At 47.8% G+C, this 21,488-nt stretch overlaps 1 protein-coding gene across 5 annotated transcripts in view; it reads right to left on the bottom strand.

Annotated features, from left to right (window-relative positions):
- Nucleotides 1-21,488, bottom strand: part of uggt2 (UDP-glucose glycoprotein glucosyltransferase 2) — a 625,263-nt gene that overhangs the window by 419,268 nt on the left and 184,507 nt on the right. For all 5 annotated transcript variants that reach the window (XM_038817830.1, XM_038817832.1, XM_038817829.1 and 2 more), the window contains one exon: nt 12,700-12,796. In XM_038817830.1, the coding sequence (XP_038673758.1) occupies nt 12,700-12,796 (97 nt within the window). The remainder of the gene's footprint in view (nt 1-12,699; nt 12,797-21,488) is intronic.

The raw sequence follows: 21,488 nt of genomic DNA, 5'->3' as shown, positions 1-21,488 counted from the left end.
GACCTCTAAACAGAACAGGACTCCAGGCTGCGCTCTCTAACATTTTACCATCAAGCAGGTGGCAGCAAAAAGAACTCTGGCCCACATCAAGACTGTAAATTACTGGAACATTGGAACTTGTGTTTTCAAGACCAACTCAACACTGTAAACCTCGCCTTGTGGAAGACACGGTTCTGGAAACCCTGCAACCATCAACCTCCCCTCTGAAGAAACATACCATCGGACTTTTCATTCTGGACTGTGCTAACCACTGCGCTACCGTGCCACCCATAATGCCGCCCTGCCATTCCAGGAATCAGTCTGGTAAACCTTCTCTGCAGTCCCTCAATAGCAACAACATCCTTCCTCAAATAAGATAACTGCACACAATATTCCAGGTGTGGCCTCACCAAGATCCTGTTTAATTGCAGCCAGACATCCTGGGCGGGATTCTCCCCTACCCGGCGGGGCGGGGGGTCCCGGCGTAGCGTAGTGGCGACAACCACTCCGGTGTCGGGCCTCCACAAAGGTGCGGAATTCTCTGCACCTTTAGGGGCCAAGCCCTCACATTGAGGGGCTAGGCCCGCGCCAGAGCGGTTGGCGCCACGCCGACTGCCACCAAAACCGGCACAACGGCCTTTGATGCCCGCCGCTCGGTGCTGGGGCTGGCCGAAAGGCCTTAGCCGGTTCGCGCATGCGCCGGTGCGTCAGCTGCCGCTAACGTCGGAAGAGAAAGAGTGCCCCCACGGTACTGGCCCACCCGCCGATCGGTGGGCCCCGATCGCGGGGTTGGCTACCGGGGGGCACCCCCCGGGGTCCGTTCGCCCCATGCCCCCCCAGGACCCCGGGGGCCCGCTCGCGCCGCCAATCCCGCCGCCACCAGAGGTGTTCAAACCACGGCGGCAGGAGAGGCCTCCCAGCAGCGGGACTTCGGCCCATCGCTGGCCGGAGAATCGCCGCAGGGGGCTTGCTGCCCGACGCCGCGCGATTCCCGCTCCCGCTAATTCCGGGGTGGTGGAGAATTTCTGCCACGGCGGGGGCGGGACTTGATTCTCCGACCCTGCCGGGGGGGGGGGGGGGGGGGTCGGAAAATTTCGCCCCCTGTTCCTATATTCGACTCCTCTCAATCTGAAGGCCAACACACCATTTGCCATCTTTATCATCTGCTGCAACAATGCTAACAACTTTGTTGTTAGTTACAGTCACTCTCTCTCTGTCTCTCTCCCGCCCCTTCTGGCAGCTCCAGCAGCAGACTCTCCAGGCAGCACGGTAGCATGGTGGTTAGCATAAATGCTTCACAGCTCCAGGGTCCCAGGTTCAATTCCCAGCTGGGTCACTGTCTGTGTGGAGTCTGCACGTCCTCCCCGTGTGTGCGTGGGTTTCCTCCGGGTGCTCCAGTTTCCTCCCACAGTCCAAAGATGTGCGGGTTAGGTGGATTGGCCATGCTAAATTGCCCGTAGTGTCCTAAAAAGTAAGGTTAAGGGGGGTTGTTGGGTTACGGGTATAGGGTGGATACGTGGGTTTGAGTAGGGTGATCATTGCTCGGCACAACATCGAGGGCCGAAGGGCCTGTTCTGTGCTGTACTGTTCTATGTTCTATGTTCTAACTGTGATACCATGCAGCATTTAGGAAGGCTCAGGAATGTTACGAGGCAAGTGGATTCCATACTCGCTGGACACAGCAGCGGACTGGGATGTTTTAACCACCCATATAATCCCATTTTGGTTTAATATTTTAAGTTTCATTTGCTTTCATGTTCAGGCATTGTATTTTAGGGTTAATCAACATAATAGAAGAACAGAAATCAACTCAGGGACAAATTAAAATGGGCTGCTGCTGGTAAGAGCACAGCCCCAAAATAACAAAGAGAAACATCAAATCAAAATGTGGGATGAGCATGAAAGGCCACGAGTGTGCCAGTGGCACCGCATGCTTCCTCTCCAGAAACACCCCGCCACAAATGAAGCCGCGGAAGAGGGTTCGACAGTCTGGTCAGACATCCCCTAGCTCACCCGCTGCCTGGACCTGTTAATGGCAAGTTTCGGCAGGCCCAGGAGCAGGTTCACAAAGAGGTCTTCCGTCTTTCCCACCCCTCTCCGCACCAGGTGCCCGTAGATCAGGAGCTAGTTCAGTCAGTGTCCCTTTGCGAGGCTAACCCTTCAGTTTGTCCCTCAATTTGTTTTATTTATTTTAATTGGCTATTTATTTGCCACAAAATAGAGTATAAGTCACTGAACTGGTAATCCACAAAGCTATGGAGCTGGAGCTTCTGCTGCTGTTCTATATCCGCATTGAGACTGGAGAAAGCATCAGAGATCTACACTGACTAGAGGAGGGGAAGGAGGGAGAAGGATGTGCTTCACATTGTTTTGTGAGGGCACAAAGAGTCCAGCATGAGTTTATAGAGTTTAACAGAAAGTAACATTTATTTACAACAATATTAAACAGCACCAGTTCACTACTGGTTCTCTCTCCAGTCGGTATTATACTGACCAGCTATATTTATACATCTGAAAGGTTAATGATTGCTCCGTGCCCTTATCGAGGGCGCTTACGTTCCCCATTCTCCGGGTGGTTGCGGGTTGTGTGTTCTGCGCTGTCCTGCATTTGGCGGCGGGCTGCTTTCAGGCTTGGTTACTGTTTTCAGCCCCTTCTGCTTCTTTGACCTAAGGTAAGGTTGGGCAATGGGGAGGTATTGGCTAACCTGCTACTGGACTAGAGGGGGGAGAGTGATGCTTTCTCAGAGCCAGAGGAAGATGGAGAGAAGACTTGGATGGTGCTGTGGTTGACTGGAGGCTGTGGGTCTGCCTACTGTTTCCCCTTCTGCTTCTTTGGCCTGGAGTGAGACAAGAGGAGACTTTTGCTGGCTGCTGCCCACTGGTGACCGGGAAGGGGTGTTCTACTGCCTTCTGCTATACTCTGTGTTTATGTGGCTTCCATTAATGATTGTTTTTTGCCTGGAGAGTCTGCTGCTGGAGCTGCCAGAAGGGGCGGGAGAGAGACAGAGAGAGAGTTACTGCAACTAATTGAGAGCGTGTATCTGCTCACTGCTGCCCCTTCTGCTACTATGACCCAGAGTGATACACAGGGAAGGCCGGCCGACTATCGGACTGAAAACAGGTGATACTTTTGTTGTAATATTGACTGTTTTTTTTTGACTGTATTATGTTTGGAAGTGAGTTGCTTGCTACTGCCTCCTTTATTCCTGTGGCCCAAACCTTGGACTGGGTGGTGTCAGGTGATCAGATTCTTGTACTGCAGGAGGAGGGATGGCGGCTCAATTCCACTGAACAACTTGAATGTTGTGTTGATATATCTGGTGACTAATGGAGACTATAATGTGCTGGTGACTATTTACTGCTCCCAGTTTGGAAGCTGTCTAAAATGCTGATGTTTTTTGTATTGTTGTCTGGTTATAGTTCATATTTGGAAACTGTATGCTTGTTATTGTAATGTTGTTGTTTACTGCCTGGAGTAGGCTTGCCTGCTGCAGTCCCGCTTCCTTCTGATGGCCTGGAATTTCTGGAATCACTGCCAGTGCTGGAGAGGGGGAGGGGGAGCTACTCTCTCCCTTTTCCACCATACTCTGTGTCGGTGTAACTTTTTTGGGGAATTGACTTTTGTACTCACGATATCTGGAGGTCATGTGTTTGTCAGCTGCTGACATTTTTGTCTGTGGCTTGGCTCCCAGAATGGGGTGCTCCCTCTCTCTTCCACTGTGCTCTGCAACCGAATGCTGTGGAAGGGGAAGGGAGTGGTGGGTTTATTTTGGTGTTGGTATCCTTATTGTATTTTAATTGTCCACTGTTGCTATTTGGAGGCCATGTGCTTATCAACTGCAGCCCCTTATCCTGTACCCTTGGAGAAGGGTGCTCCCTCACTCTTCTGCTATATTCCATGCCAGTGTGACTTTCTGGTGCATCGTCACATCATCAACAGCGGCTTTCCACTGACGCCTGTCTGCTTTTAGGAGCTGCGAGGGAGGGAGGGAGCAGCAGGTTGATTTGGATGCCGGTACCTTCATTGTACGGTTGCCTGCTTTTTTGGTTTATGTTCTGTGATTTCATTTGTCTCCTTTGTCAAGGTGGAATGAAATGAAATGAAAATCGCTTATTGTCACGAGTAGGCTTCAATGAAGTTACTGTGAAAAGCCCCTAGTCGCCACATTCCGGTGCCTGTTCGGGGAGGCTGGTACGGGTGACTTTATTGTATTATTGCCTGTTTATTGTTTTATGTAATTGATTTGTAATCACTTTTGTTTTTTTTCCAACAAGGGAACTGTCAATAAACTAAATAAATCCAAGCGGCTGCAGGTTATGTCTTCTGCGTACTCCTGCTTTCAGCAGCAAATTGCTTGCAGGTTTAATTTCAGTTTTAAGTTTGCTGTCCCTTCTGCTTCTTGGACATGTAGTGATGCCAGGCAATGGGGAGGTATTGACTGACCTGCTACCGGACTGAAGAGCAGACAGGGGTGCTTTCTCAGTGCTAGAGGAAGTGGGAGAGCACTTGAACAATGCTGCAGTTATCTGGAGGCTGTGGGTCTGCTTTCGGTTGCCCCTTCTGCTTCTTTGACCTGGAATGAGGCAAGGTGAGGTTTTGGAGGTTACCAGACTGAAGACAGGTAAGGGATGCTTTCTTGCCCCTTCTGCTATACTGTCTTTGTGTAGCTTCCGATAATGATTGTTTCTGTCTTGAGAGTCTGCTTCTGGAGCTGCAGAGAAGCATATTACTGCAACTACATGGGAACATCTGTCTGCTTATTGCTGCTTCTTCTGCTTCTTTGACCTGGAGTGAGGCAAGGGGAAGGCCGACCGACTACCAGGCTGAAGACAAGGGAGCGTCTGCTCTTACAGATTGCTGGTACGTTTGTTGCAATATTGACTGTTTATTGACTTTTTTCACTGTTTATTGACTTTTGACTGTTCATGTTTGGAAATAAGTTGCTTGCTGCTGCCTTCTTTATTCCCCCCCTCCCCCCCCCCCCCCCCCCGGGAACTCTGGGACCTTTTATACAATAACAGGGGTCGCAGAAATGTCATCCAGTTGGTTCTTGATTGATGGTCTGACCTGGCGCAACTTCTCCGCTCTGCCTGTGCCTACCACTCTGGGGTGTGGGAGTTGGAGCAGAATGAGAAGTGCAAGCTGAATAGATTCCTTGTTGGCCTCCTGAGGGAGTGGAAGGGCACATGTGCCTTCTCTCCCTCTGAGCACTGGGGGTATTATGGTGAAGGTGGCACAATGCTTTTGGCATGAAGATAACCATAGCCAGACTCAACATCAAGCACAGCAGAGGAGCACAATGCAGCTTCTAGAACTTCTCAGTTCTCCGGGATGGGATGTATGTGGTGTGCTTCCTGCAAGAAACCAACACCGTTCTGGGAGTAGAAGCATTGTGGCTTTTGGAGAGACAAAGTGGGTTGGGGGGGGGGGGTCTACTGAATCACCTGGCCTTGAATTCTGCTGGGCTGGCTATGCTGTTGCTATGTTCAGCTGAAGCTAGGAGATCAAGGAGCCTACACCAGGCTGATTGCTGCACTAATTGTCCACAAGGGGGTTGTGGTGCTTCACTTTATGAATGTCTATGCTCCCAGACGACCACATCGGTACCCCACAGCGCACGTAGGGCAGTTGAAGGAGCTGGTCAGGTCCCTCGACTGTGGATGTCTGGCAACATCTCCATCCTGACTCCAGCGTGTTCACTTGCGTGTCGCCTTGGTTTGGTGCGCCCAGAATCAACTGTTTTACATTTCTAAAGCACACATGTCCTGTGCTCCATTGGCTCCCACTGTCAGGTGTGGGAGGAATTTGTTCCATCCTGCCCTGGGATCCGCAGGCTGGCACTTCAACAAGACGCGTGGTTCCTGAACTCATGTGGCGAACTGGCTAAAAAGTTGGTTTAGGAACAGGAAAAAAAGGGTAATGGTCGATGTCTGCCCTTGCAATTGAACAAAGAAGGTTGAGGGGTGACTTAATGAAGTGTATAAAATTATGAGGGGAAGAGACAGGGTGGACAGGATAAAACTGTTTCCCTTGGTGGAGAATTCTAAAACCTGAGGACATGGAGTCAAGATAAGTGGCAGAAGGTGTAGAGGGGAAATGAGGAAGAATCTTTTTCACACAGAGGGTAGTCCGAGTTGGTGGTGGAGGCAGAGACCCTAAACTCTTTTAAAAGGTACCTGGATCTGCACCCAAAGTGCTCTAAGCTACAGGGTGCAGGAAGGTTGGAGTAGGAAGGGCACCTGGCATGGACAAGATGGGCCGAATGGCCTCCTTCTGCGCTGTAACATTTCTCTGATGCTATGATTCATTTCATTGTTTCTGGGCCAGCTGGGGAAGAAAGCAGGGATGCTTCCCCTCCTTGAGGCTATGTTGGAACTTGGGCAAGATTTCCATTGTAAGGATTAGAGTGAACATGAGGAAAATCATTTTCTCCCAGACGGTTATGGGCACCTGGAATTCATTATCCTCATTGATGATTAAGACTGAAACGCTCCACTCATTTAAAGGTCACTTGGATCTGCATCTGAAGTGCTGTAACTTTCAAAGGCTGTGCATCAGCTGCTGAAAAATGGGAGTAAAATGAGCGGCTAGTTTATTTATTTTTTTCTTTTTAATCAGACAGCAAAGAGGCCCTTCAGCCCATCAAGCCTGCACAGACAAAAAGCTACTCTAAATCTATACTAATCCCACATCCCAGCACTTGGCTCATAGCCATGAATATTATGACATTTCAAGTGCTTATCCAAGTACAAAAAGTGAGGTTTCCTGTCTGAACTACTCTCCCAGGCAGTACATTCCAGATTACCACCACCCTTTGGGTGAAATAGTATTTCCTTAAATCCCCTCTAAACCTCCTGCCTTTCACCTTAATATTATGTCCCCTTGTTATTGACCCTTCAACTAAGGGAAACAGCCGCTTTCTATTCACACAATTCCCCCCTTCACTACGAGAAAAGAAAACAACCTGAGCTTATCCAGCCTCTCTTCATAGCTAAAATGCTCCATCCCAGACAACATCCAGGTGAATCTACTCCCCTCTGCACCCTCTCTAGTGCAATAATATCCTTCCTATAGTGCAGTAGCCAGAACTGAAGACAGTACTCCAGCTGTGGTCTAACAAAAGTCCTGTACATCTCCAACATAACCTCCTTGCTCTATTTGTGACTTACTAGAGAGGGTGAGAGAAACGTCTAAAATGAGAGGATTTCCTCCTATTTATTCAAGAAAATTAACCTCACGAAACCGTGGAAGTAGCGCTGACTGGAGCTGACCAGACAGCAGAAACTGCAGCTGAGCGGGCAGAGAGCAAGAACCCACATGAAAGCAAAGAGAAATAGTCTGGTTAGTGTGCCTATCCCAGCAGCTGGCAAAATTAGATGAAAAAATTAACAAACTGAAGAGCCAGCTTAGGGAATCCGAAGGGGATGCAGAAGCCAGGGCTAGGAATGAAGAGAAGCTCTATGAGGAGTTATCTGAAGCCAGGCACTTTCTTCGGCAGGTAACTGAGTCAAATAGGAATACTCAGGAGTATCGCCAATGCCAGGGAACTGAGGCAAAGGAAAGGGAGACGAATTTCCAGGAGTTCCACTCACAGTGTACCCAAAGGTACAGGGAGCTGGAGGGGAACTTCAAAGACATGCAAGCTGCTTACAGAGTAGCATGGATTGAGCTGGGTGGTAGCGACCACAGACCTTGCCAGCTGAGAATCAAAAATCTGGAAGAGGCTCTGTCCCAGACAAAGGGACGGATCTGCCTGATCGGGCATGGAGGGTCCCCAGGAGATGAAGGGCTTCAGACAGCAGATGATACCCTAGTGGCATGGGGGGTTAGACCAACACCTGAGGCGCTGGTAAAGTCTCCAGGTCAGCAGGTGGTGTTCGAAGTGTCCAGGGAAGGGCAGATCCAAGGAGGGTCAGGAATGCACCCTCAATTGTTGGCGTCTCCGCCATGTGTAGCCCACCCGGAGGTGGAGTTACCGATCATGGTAGGGGAGCTGGTGTTCGGGGAACAAGGGGGGAAACAGCCCTACATGGGACAGATGTGCCTGGTGAAGCAGCGCAAGTCTGGTGCCCCAGTGTGACAGGCAGATAGGGGACCACTGGAGAACGATATCGTAATTTCCCATGGGACGCAAGCCCTACCGGAAATGGTGTCCCACATCCCAAAGTTAAACAGAACAGGGGACCCCTCTATACACTTTATGGAGGTGCAACAGGCAACTGACATAAATGATTGTGATGAAACTGAAAAGGTGAGGCTATTGCTGATGAGCCTTTTAACTTTTGGGCCAGACCTATCATTCTCCATAGCTATCTTAAAACTAATGGAATTATGATGTGGAGATGCCGGCGTTGGACTGGGGTGAGCACAGTAAGAAGACTTACAAAACCAGTTTAAAGTCCAACAGGTTTGTTTCAAATCAATAGCTTTCGGAGCACTGCTCCTTCCTCAGGTGAATGAAGAGGTAGGTTCCAGAAACATATCTATAGACAAAGTCAAAGATGCCAGACGATACTTTAACCTGGTGTTGTAAGACTTCTCACAATGAAATTATGATCACTGGTCCCAAAGTGATCCCTCACTAACACGTGTCACCTGCCCTTCCTTATTTCCCAAGAGACGGTCAAGTTTTGCCCCGTCTCTAGGCGGGCCATCTACATACTGAATGAGGAATTCCTCCTGAATACACTTGACAAATTTCTCTCCATCCAAGCCCCTTATCCTATGGCTAATCCAGTCAATATCAAGAAAGCAAAGTCCCCAACTATTACCACACTATTTTCATTGCATATTTGCTCCTCAATTTCCCGCTGACTATTTGGGGGCCTGTCGTACAATCCTATAAAAGTGATCTCTCCCTTCTTATTTTTCGGTTCTAACCACATAGACTCAGTGGGCAAACCCTCGGATATGCCCCTCTCAGTATGTCACAATATTTGGATATTGTAAAGCACAAAGGGTTAATGTAATGTTACTACTCTAGTCACTAGATGGTGCTATAGAGCAACCATACAAATATCACATGCCTCCTTGACTTCTGGAAGATGGGGATTAATGGAGCTAGATAGAGCAAGACAGAGTAGTTGTGAGATAGTTGAAGTAATAGTATAGTTAATAGTGTAGAGTGTAGTGTGTTCTTTACTTAACTAATTTCTTAGTATTATGTTTGAATCTAATTCAGTGTAATGTAATAAATTAGCTTTGTTTATTAAACAGAGCTTGTTGTTCTTTCTTAGCACTACACCCTTCACTATCATTTTTTAAAATAAATTTAGTGTACTAATAAAATTAGTGTACCCAATTAATTTTTTTCCAATTAAGGGGCAATTTACTATGTTCAATCCACCTACCTTGCACATCTTTGGGCTGGGGGGACGAAATCCACGCAAACACGGGGAGAATGTGCAAACTCCACACGGACAGTGACCCAGAGCCGAGATCGAACCTGGGACCTCGGCACCGTGAGGCAACAGGGCTAACCCACTGTGCCACCGTGGTGCCCCACCCTTCACTATCCTGAAAGAACTAAAACAAAGAACACAAGTAAAGCCATGATATTCTCCCTGCTCAAAATGCAACTCCCCCTCATCTCCTTCTGTTCAATCTTTTCTATAACATCTGTACCCTGGAACATTGAACTGCCAGCCTTTAGTAATAGAACATAGAACATAGAACGATACAGCGCAGTACAGGCCCTTCGGCCCTCGATGTTGCACCGACATGGAAAAAAAAACTAAAGGCCATCTAACCTACACTATGCCCTTATCATCCATATGCTTATCCAATAAATTTTTAAATGCCCTCAATGTTGGCGAGTTCACTACTGTTGCAGGTAGGGCATTCCACGGCCTCACCACTCTTTGCGTAAAAAACCCACCTCTGACCTCTGTCCTATATCTATTACCCCTCAATTTAAGGCTATGTCCCCTCGTGCTAGCTACCTCCATCCGCGGGAGAAGGCTCTCGCTGTCCACCCTATCTAACCCTCTGATCATTTTGTATGCCTCTATTAAGTCACCTCTTAACCTTCTTCTCTCTAACGAAAACAACCTCAAGTCCATCAGCCTTTCCTCATAAGATTTTCCCTCCATACCAGGCAACATCCTGGTAAATCTCCTCTGCACCCGTTCCAAAGCTTCCACGTCCTTCCTATAATGAGGCGACCAGAACTGTACGCAATACTCCAAATGCGGCCGTACCAGAGTTTGGTACAGCTGCATCATGACCTCCTGGCTCCGGAACTCAATCCCTCTACCAATAAAGGCCAACACACCATAGGCCTTCTTCACAACCCTATCAACCTGGGTGGCAACTTTCAGGGATCTATGTACATGGACACCGAGATCCCTCTGCTCATCCACACTACCAAGAATTTTACCATTAGCCAAATATTCCGCATTCCTGTTATTCTTTCCAAAGTGAATCACCTCACACTTCTCCACATTAAACTCCATTTGCCACCTCTCAGCCCAGCTCTGCAGCTTATCTATGTCCCTCTGTAACCTGCAACATCCTTCCGCACTGTCTACAACTCCACCGACTTTAGTGTCGTCTGCAAATTTACTCACCCATCCTTCTGCGCCCTCCTCTAGGTCATTTATAAAAATGACAAACAGCAACGGCCCCAGAACAGATCCTTGTGGTACGCCACTCGTAACTGAACTCCATTCTGAACATTTCCCATCAACTACCACTCTCTGTCTTCTTTCAACTAGCCAATTTCTGATCCACATCTCTAAATCACCCTCAATCCCCAGCCTCCGTATTTTCTGCAATAGCCGACCGTGGGGAACCTTATCAAACGCTTTACTGAAATCCATATACACCACATCAACTGCTCTACCCTCGTCTACCTGTTCAGTCACCTTCTCAAAGAACTCGATAAGGTTTGTGAGGCATGACCTACCCTTCACAAAACCATGCTGACTATCCCTAATCATATTATTCCTATCTAGATGATTATTAATCGTATCTTTTATAATCCTCTCCAAGACTTTACCCACCACAGACGTTAGGCTCACCGGCCTATAGTTACCGGGGTTATCTCTACTCCCCTTCTTGAACAAAGGGACCACATTTGCTATCCTCCAGTCCTCTGGCACTATTCCTGTAGCCAATGATGACCTAAAAATCAAAGCCAAAGGCTCAGCAATCTCTTCCCTGGCTTCCCAGAGAATCCTAGGATAAATCCCATCCGGCCCCGGGGACTTATCTATTTTCACCTTGTCCAGAATTGCCAACACTTCTTCCCTACGCACCTCAATGCCATCTATTCTAATAGCCTGGGTCTCAGCATTCTCCTCCACGATATTATCTTTTTCTTGAGTGAATACTGACGAAAAGTATTCATTTAGTATCTCGCTTATCTCCTCAGCCTCCACACACAACTTCCCACCACTGTCCTTGACTGGCCCTAATCTTACCCTAGTCATTCTTTTATTCCTGACATACCTATAGAAAGCTTTTGGGTTTTCCTTGATCCTACCTGCCAAAGACTTCTCATGTCCCCTCCTTGCTCGTCTCAGCTCTCTCTTTAGATCCTTCCTCGCTTCCTTGTAACTATCAAGCGCCCCAACTGAAACTTCACGCCTCATCTTCACATAGGCCTCCTTCTTCCTCTTAACAAGAGATTCCACTTCTTTGGTAAACCACGGTTCCCTCGCTCGACCCCTTCCTCCCTGCCTGACTGGTACGTACTTATCAAGAACATGCAATAGCTGTTCCTTGAACAAGCTCCACATATCCAGTGTGCCCAACCCTTGCAGCCTACTTCTCCAACCAACACATCCTAAGTCATGTCTAATGGCATCATAATTGCCCTTCCCCCAGCTATAACTCTTGCTCTGCGGGGTATACTTATCCCTTTCCATCACTAACGTAAAGGTCACCGAATTGTGGTCACTGTCTCCAAAGTGTTCACCTACCTCCAGATCTAACACCTGGCCTGGTTCATTACCCAAAACCAAATCCAAAGTGGCCTCACCTCTTGTTGGCCTGTCAACATATTGTGTCAGAAAACCCTCCTGCACACATTGTACAAAGAACGACCCATCCAATGTACTCGAACTATATCTTTTCCAGTCAATATTAGGAAAGTTAAAGTCTCCCATAACAACTACCCTGTTACTTTCGCTCTTTTCCAGAATCATCTTCGCCATCCTTTCCTCTACATCTCTAGAACTATTAGGTGGCCTATAGAAAACTCCCAACAGGGTGACCTCTCCTTTCCTGTTTCTAACCTAATGTTTAAGTAATATCTATAATATCCCACTCCCATGTACCCATCTCTGCCCTGAGTTCATCAGCCTTGCCCTCTTGCATTGAAATAAATGCAGTTTAATCCAGACTTCCCATAATCGCTGCCCTCTCAGACCATCTGTCCAGTCATATTTTTGTGCATCTTTGTGTTTTATTTCTCTTAGCCTTACTGGACCCATTCACTGAGTTCTCCACAGTCTCTGTACTCTGTACAGAGTTTTTGATTTTTGACTTTGATTTCCCTGCCTTTCACTTTTCCCCTTACTGCCTTTTATTTCTGTCCCCACTTAGACGGAGGAAACCCACGCAGACATGGGGGAAAGTGCAAACTCCGCACAGATAGTGACCCAAGCCGGGAAGTGAACCTGTGACCCTGGGGCTGTGAAGCAACTGTGCTAACCACTGTGCTACTGTGCCCCCCCCCCCCAAACTGTATGTAGAAGAAAGAATAAAACACAGACCTTCAAACCGAGTGTCATCCAGCACTTTGTATTCTGTACTTTTTACAGCAAGTTCAACACCATATCCTGAAAGGCGTACTTTCTTGGAGCTGGCTTTCTGGGAAGGACACAGTTTTCATCAGTGTCAGCTGGGCAAAGTATTTTAATGGTCAAAATATGCAAAAACATGAATACTCAGATACGTTCATTTTTTCTGTTCACAACAGAAATAACATGCTGTAAAGATAAATAATTGTGATCTTAAAGTGCGGAGTACAAAATATGTACAAGTGGCAGTTGGGACAAGTTGTTTGTTCTGGTGTTGTAATTCACTGTAATGTATGAACTACCCTGTGGCAAATCACCCTTTCTCTAAAATGTTTATAGATGTCAAACCACAAACTCATACGAAGAACCCAACAGATATTTGATGCCAATTAAATAGCTAGAGCAGCACGCTAGCACAGTGGTTAGCATAGTTGCTTCACAGCTCCAGCGTCCCAGTCACTGTTGGTTTCAGTCACTGTTGTGTCGACTCTGCACGTTCTCCCTGTGTCTGTGTGGGTTTCCTCCGGGTGCTCCGGTTTCCTCCCACAGTCTAAAGATGTGCAGGTTAGGTGGATTGGCCATTCTAAATTGCCCTTAGTGTCCAAAAAGTTTGGGTGGGGATATGCTGCAGAGCTGGGCTGACAGGTGGCAAATGGAGTTTAATGCAGAAAAGTGTGAGGTGATTCATTTTGGAAGGAATAACAGGAAGGCAGAGTACTGGGCTAATGGTAAGATTCTTGATAGTGTGGACGAGCAGAGAGATCTCGGTGTCCATGTCCATAGATCCCTGAAAGTTGCCACCCAGGTTGAGAGGGTTGTTAAGAAGGTGTACAGTGTGTTAGCTTTTACTGGTAAGGAATTGAGTTTCGGAGCCATGAGGTCATGTTGCAGTTGTACAAAACTCTGGTGCGGCCGCATTTGGAGTATTGCGTGCAGTTCTGGTCGCCACATTATAGGAAGGATGTGGAAGCATTGGAAAGGGTACAGAGGAGATTTCCAAGGATGTTGCCTGGTAATGGAGGGAAGATCTTATGAGGAAAGGCTGAAGGACTTGAGGCTGTTTTCGTTAGAGAGAAGAAGGTTAAGAGGTGACTTAATTGAGGGATACAAGATGATCAGAGGATTAGATAGGGTGGACATTGAGAGTCTTTTTCCTCGGATGGTGATGTCCAGCACAAGGGGACATAGCTTTAAATTGAGGGGAGATAAATATAGGACAGATGTCAGAGAGTAGTAAGGGCGTGGAATGCCCTGCCTGCAACAGTAGTGGACTCGCCAACACTAAACGCATTCAAATGGTCATTGGATAGGCATGTGGACGATAAGGGAATAGTGTAGAGGGACTTTAGAGGGGTTTCACAGGACAGCGCAACATTGAGGGCTGAAGGGCCTGTACTGCGCTGTAATGTTCTATGTTCTATGTACAGGGATAGGGTGCAGGTGTGGGCAAGGGCCGGTGCAGAATCGATGGGCCAAATGGCCTCCTTCTGCACTGTAAATTCTATGATTCTAAACAGTAAAAAAACCTCATACTTACATGTGAAATTCACTGCCTGGCAAGGAACTGAGGAAACAGACAATTAAGAAACTAGAACTAATTCTTAATCTGTGCCAAATTCAATTGGGTGGAATCATGGAAAGGTAACCGGGATCTTGGGTGCCAGCTCGAGAGTCCTTCTCTCAACTCTTTTTGGGAAGTCTGTATGTGGTGTTACATAGAACATACAGTGCAGAAGGAGGCCATTCGGCCCATCGAGTCTGCACCGACCCACATTAAGCCCTCACTTCCACCCTATCCCCACAACCCAATAACCCCTCCCAACATTTTTTGGTCACTAAGGGCAATTTATCATGGCCAATCCACCTAACCTGCACGTCTTTGGACTGTGGGAGGAAACCTGAGCACCCGGAGGAAACCCACGCTGACACGGTGTTCCACTCAGGCACTTGACAGGTCAACAAGGGGCCTTACTCAGGGATCTCGGCCCTGGGGGTGCAAATCACCCTGTTCTACACTCCCACATGAAAGGGGAAAAATGGCATCAGTTTTAACATCTCATACAAATAAGCTCAAGACAAAAAGCCCTGACTTTATTGAGCACGACAACAGGCACTTGTTACAGGAGAAAAAATTAGTCAGCTATCCAGCTAAAGTAAAGTATACATAGCCAAGGTCAGGTTCAGTCTTGTCCGAATCGCTTGGCAACATTCACTTTCAAGCCTCATGTGTGAATAATATAGAACATGCATAGAAAATAGAAGGAGGAGGCAATTTAGCCCTTCAAACATTATGATCATGGCTGATCATCAAGTTCGATACCCTGATCCCACCCCCCCACCCCCCACATACCACTTGATTCGTTTCGCCCCTCGAGCTATATCTAATTCATCCTTAAAATTTCAGAGTTTTGGCCTCTTCTACTTTATGTGATAGTAAATTGCACAGATTCACCACTTTCAGGGTGAAGAGATTTCTCCTCACTCTTCAGTCCTAAAAGGTTTCCCCCTCATCCTCAAACAATGATCCCTAGTTCTGGACTTCCCACCACCAGGAACATTCTTTCTGAATATATCCTTCTAATCCTGTTAAAATGTTGTAAGCTTCTGTGAGGTCTGCTCTCACTCTTCTAAACTCCAATGAACATAATCCTTTTAAAAATATTTTTATCCACAGAAACATAGGATTTACAGTGCAGAAGGAGGCCATTTGGCCCATCAGGTCTGCACCGGCCCTTGGAAAGAGCAACCCAGTTAATCCCAAGCCTCCACCCCATCCCAGTAACCCCACCTAACCATTTTTGGACACGAAGGACAATTTCGCTGTAATAAATCCACAGATGCAGAAGTCCCGTCACCAGAATTCCTTTTGCTTACAAACCCAACAGCTGAACAACCATGACCATTCAATTTGCTGTCTACACCGGGAGTGTAGAGGATCAGACTCCCTGTTCTATACACAGAAAGGAGTTCCCTGATTGGGCCACTAATCAGGGAACTTGTCCTTTAATTGGCCAATCTCAAAGGCCTGGCCTAAGTCATTCCACCCCTCTCCCCAAAGTCCGAGGAGCCCCCATGGTCCTCGTGACTCACGGGTTCCTGCTTCGTTTTTTTGCACTGGGTCCAGCTCCTCCACTTCGGCCTCCGACATAGGGTGGGTATAAAGGCTAGGCACCCATCTATTCCGATGTGAGCGCCTGAGGGGCGGTTCGCCCCTTTCCTCCGGCGGCAGGGGGACGGCTGCAGCATCATCCACGGTGTCCATATCCGAGTCCGATGTCCTCACCAGTGGTTTCGAAGCGGCGTTAATTGTTTATCGGGGAGGACTATTACCCCCAACAGTATCCAAAACTGTACACCTGTTCGAGAGGGGGACAACCAGAGGGGATTCCTGCACTGACTGCCTGCCCTTCTGATGGTCACCCTTCTCTCTCTGCCTGCACCTTGGGTGTGACCACGTCTCTATAACTGCTATCTATGACGTTTTCTGCCACTTGCATGCTCCTAAGTGCATCCAATTGCTGCTCCAACTTAAAAATCACTTACCTTCCCAGGATGCTCTCTGGTTCTCTCCCTGCAGATTAACAGTTACAGGCCAGAAGAACAAAACGTTGGGGAAAAAGCACCATCTCCCACTCTGCACCGAATTACCTCACTGCACCAATTAACAAGTTACAATTCTCACTCTGGTGTGTCTCCTTCACTTATGCAAAGCTCTGGCATCAAGTAACAGACAGAGCTAAGTGATCCCACAATCAACGCCCCGGACTGCCTCCAGCATCCAGCCATGAATGGTGATGGAAACTTAAACAACTCAGTAGAGGAGGAGGCTCCACAAATATCCCAATCCTCAATGATGGGGAAGCCCAGCACTTACTACAATCTTCAGCTAGAAGTGTTGTGTGGATGAGATCCATCCCAGTCTCCTCCGGAGGCCAGCCTCTCAGATGCCCAACTGTAATAAGTCCACGGAGGCAGAAGTCCTGTCACCAGAATTCCTTTTATTTACAAACCCAACAACTGAACAACCATTCAGTCTGCTGTCTACACCGGGAGTGCAGAGGGTCTGGCACTTCCTATTATATGCACAGAAAGGGGTTCCCTGATTGGGCCACTAATCAGGGAACTCGTATTCTAATTGGCCAATCTCAAAGGCCTGGCCTAAGTCATTACACCCCTCAACCCAAAGTCCGACGAGCCCCCATGGTCCTTGTGACTCATGGGTCTCCTGCTTCGTTTATGCGCCTGGTCCGGCTCCTCCACTTCGGCCTCCGACGTGTTGGGGGGGGGGGGGGGGGGGGGGGGGGGGTATAACGGCTAGGCGCCATTCTTTTCTGATGTGAGCGTCTATGGGGCGCTTCGCCCCCTATCCTCCGGCGGCAGGGATACATCTGCAGCATCATCCACGGTGTCCATATCCGAGTCCGATGTCCTCACCAGTGGTGTCAGACGGGCGTGAATAGTTTGTCGGGGAGGACATGCTAGTCTGAGTCAGCCCCGGAGGAGGAAACGAATCTGAGGCCCGCACCTGGTCCAGGTGTTTCTTTATTACATGTTTTCTCACACGTATCTCATACGACACAGGCCTTGATTGTTCCTGTTTCCCATATGGGGGCATTTGCATAATTTCTGACCCATACATTTTCACCCATTTTGAACTGCCTTGCTCGGCAAGTGTTGTCGCGGCCCCTGCATTGGGCCTCTTGGTGTCGCTCTATTCTTCCACCTAAATTCGGGAATAGTGGTCTCAGCTGGGTTCGGAGTCGTCTGCCCATGTGTAGCTCCACCGGTGCTAGTCCCGTTGTGGCGTGTTGGGGTGTTCTGTAGTCAAATAGCAAGCAGACAGTGTCCAATGATGCTGTTGACTGCTTCTTCAACCCGACTTAAGGTCTGGATGGTATCATGTGAGAGTACCTTTAAGAAATGAGTGTTTATAAAAAATATCTGCAGTGGATGTACCTTTAAGAAATGAGTGTTTATCAGTGATGTCAGAGTGTGGGTGGAGCTGGGCTGTCTGCTTTTACTTTTGCTTTAGGCTGTTTGCTACAGGGTGGGGTTGGTTTCGTTTTAGATTTGGAAAAGCTGCAATTACAGTAAGATGTGTGTGAATCTCTGCAAGTTTATCAATGTTCATTTGATGATTTCAAAGTGGTGACTGTTCTCAGCAGAAAGTTAAACCTGATGTCTTTCTGTAAAGAGGGTCCTTTTTGTCTCATGGATGTTGCAAGGAAAGATTAAGAGTTACTCCGAGAATACTATATTCTTTGGGGAGGTTTATAGTTATTAAGCTGTTTACTGTGGGTTTATAAATTGTTAACTGGTTTCATAAATAAACAGTGTTTTCAATTAAAAGTACATCTGTTGCATGACACCTGTAGAGAGGAAAACGTTAGAGAATAAAGGAAAACAGAAAGAATAGACCCAGCAGAACAAAATGAAAGAGAAAGGGAGATACAGATCAGGGACAAAGATATAGAGAGAGAGTTTGAACTTCAGAAAATGGCCAGGAAACATGACAGTCAGTTAAAATTGGCAGACGTAAAATGTACAGTTGGATGATAGTGATAAGGATAGTGAGAAAGTGCATCATAGTCGAAGGTTTGGTGGAGAGATATTTAAATATGTGCGAGCATTGCCAAGGTTTGGCGAGAAGGAGCTGGAAGTCTTTTTCATTTCATTTGAGAAGGTAGCTAAACAAATGAAATGGCCACAGGACATGTGGGTATTACTGATTCAAACAAAGCTGATAGGTAGGGCTAGTGAAGTGTTTGCATCACTACCAGAGAAGATATCTGGGTCGTACGAGGAGGTGAAAAAATCCATCTTGAGTTCTTTCTGCCTCTTTCGCCCCCTGAACTCCCGGCTCTTCTGACACTCCAAAGATCGCTACCTCCGGACTCGGCACCACCCGTGTTTTGAGTACCGTGGACATTGCCTTAGCGAAACCCTGCCAAAACCCTCTAATCTTCGGGCATGCCCAAAACATGTGGACATGATTTGCTGGGCTTCCTGCGCACCTCGCACACCTGTCCTCTACCCCGAATAACTTGCTCATCCTAGCCACTGTAATGTGTGCCTGGTGGACTACCTTGAATTGTATCAGGCTAAATCTGGCACATGATGAGGAGGTATTAACCATGCTTAGGGCATCCACACACAGACCCGCCTCTATCTCTCCTCTGAGCTTGTCTTCCTACTTGCCCTTAAGCTCCTCCACCGGAGTTTCCTCCGCATCCAAAAGTTCCTAGTAAATATCTGATACCTTCCCCTCTCCCACCCAGGTACTGGAGACTACTCAATCCTGTATCCCCCATGGCGGCAGCAGTGGGAAGTCCGGAACCTGCCTTGTCAAGAAGTCTCGCACCTGCAAATACCAAAACCCATTCCCTGCTGGCAATTCAAATTTATCCTACGAGGCTTTCAAGCTTGGAAAGCTCCTATATAGAACAGTGCAGCACAGAACAGGCCCTTCGGCCCTCAATGTTGTGCCGAGCCATGATCACCCTACTCAAACCCAAGTATCCACCCTATACCCGTAACCCAACAACCCCCCCCCCCTTAACCTTACTTTTTAGGACACTACGGGCAATTTAGCATGGCCAATCCACCTAACCCGCACATCTTTGGACTGTGGGAGGAAACCGGAGCACCCGGAGGAAACCCACGCAGACAGGAGGAGGACGTGCAGACTCCACACAGACAGTGACCCAGCCAGGAATCGAACCTGGGACCCTGGAGCTGTGAAGCATTGATGCTAACCACCATGCTACCCTGCTGCCCCCTGCTACCCTGCTGCCCCCATCTATAAATCTATAAATTTATCTATAAATAGATCCTCCATCCTTCTAATTCCTGCCTTCTGCCATCTCCGGAACCCACCATCCAGCCTTCCGGTACAAACTGATGGTTATTATAAATCGGGGTCCAAACCAATGCTCCCTCCACTCTCTTATATCTCCTCCATTGCCCCCAGATTCTCTAAGCCGCCACCACTACCGGACTTGTGGAGTATCGAGCCGGCGAGAACGGCAGAGGTGCAGTCATACCCACTTACGAGTGTGTGAGGGGGTACAGGATATGTGTGAGGGGGTACAGGATGTTTGTGAGGGAGTACAGGGTATGTGTGAGGGGGTACAGGGCGTGTGTGAGGAGGTACAGGCTGTCTGTGAGGGGGTACAGGCTGTCTGTGAGGGGGTACAGACTGTCTGTGAGGGGGTACAGGTTGTCTGTGAGGGGGTACAGGCTGTCTGTGAGGGGGTACAGGATGTGTGTGAGGCGGTACAGGATGTATGTGAGCGTGTACAGGCTGTCTGTGAGGGGATACAGGCTGTCTGTGAGGGGTTACAGGCTGTCAGTGAGGGGGTACAGGATGTGTGCGTGAGGGGTTACAGGATGTGTGTGAGGGAGTACAGGATATGTGTGTGAGGGGATACAGGGTGTGTGTGAGGGGGTACAGGCTGTCAGTGAGGGGGTACAGGAACTGAACAGGTTTTTTGGGTCGGTCTTCACAGTGGAAGACATAAATCATGATGTGGAGATGCCGGCGTTGGACTGGGGTGAGCACAGTAAGAAGTCTTACAACACCAGGTTAAAGTCCAACAGGTTTGTTTCAAACACGAGCTTTCGGAGCACGGCTCCTTCTTCAGGTGAATGTGTGACATAAATAACATGCCAGCGACTGATAGAAATGAGGCTATGACAGGTGAGGACCTTGAGAGGATTGTTATCACTAAGGAAGGAGTGATGGGCAAGCTAATGGGGCTAAAGGTAGACAAGTCTCCTGGCCCTGATGGAATGCATCCCAGAGTGCTAAAAGAGATGGCTAGGGAAATTGCAGATGCACTAGTGATAATTTACCGAAATTCACTAGACTCTGGGGTGGTCCCGGTGGATTGGAAATTAGCAAACGTGACGCCACTGTTTAAAAAAGGAGGTAGGCAGAAAACAGGAAATTATAGGCCAGTGAGTTTAACTTCGGTAATAGGGAAGATGCTGGAATCTATCATCAAGGAAGAAATTGCGAGGCATCTGGATAGAAATTGTCCCATTGGGCAGACGCAGCATGGGTTCGTAAAAGGCAGGTCATGCCTAACTAATTTAGTGGAATTTTTTGAGGACATTACCAGTGCAGTAGATAACGGGGAGCCGATGGATGTGGTATATCTGGATTTCCAGAAAGCCTTTGACAAGGTGCCACACAAAAGGTTCCTGCATAAGATAAAGATGCATGGCATTAAGGGTAAAGTAGTAGCATGGATAGAGGATTGGTTAATTAATAGAAAGCAAAGAGTTGGGATAAATGGGTGTTTCTCTGGTTGGCAATCAGTAGCTAGTGGTGTCCCTCAGGGATCCGTGTTGGGCCCACAATTGTTCACAATTTACATTGATGATTTGGAGTTGGGGACCAAGGGCAATGTGTCCAAGTTTGCAGATGACACTAAGATGAGTGGTAAAGCGAAAAGTGCAGAGGATACTGGAAGTCTGCAGAGGGATTTGGATAGGTTAAGTGAATGGGCTTGGGTCTGGCAGATGGAATACAATGTTGACAAATGTGAGGTTATCCATTTTGGTAGGAATAACAGCAAACGGGATTATTATTTAAACGATAAAATATTAAAGCATGCCGCTGTTCAGAGAGACTTGGGTGTGCTAGTGCATGAGTCACAGAAGGTTGGTTTACAAGTGCAACAGGTGATTAAGAAGGCAAATGGAATTTTGTCCTTCATTGCTAGAGGGATGGAGTTTAAGACTAGGGAGGTTATGTT

Source organism: Scyliorhinus canicula, chromosome 14 (genome assembly GCF_902713615.1).
Source record: "Scyliorhinus canicula chromosome 14, sScyCan1.1, whole genome shotgun sequence".
NCBI lineage: Eukaryota > Metazoa > Chordata > Chondrichthyes > Carcharhiniformes > Scyliorhinidae > Scyliorhinus > Scyliorhinus canicula.
This window is presented reverse-complemented; position numbering and strand designations above follow the sequence as displayed.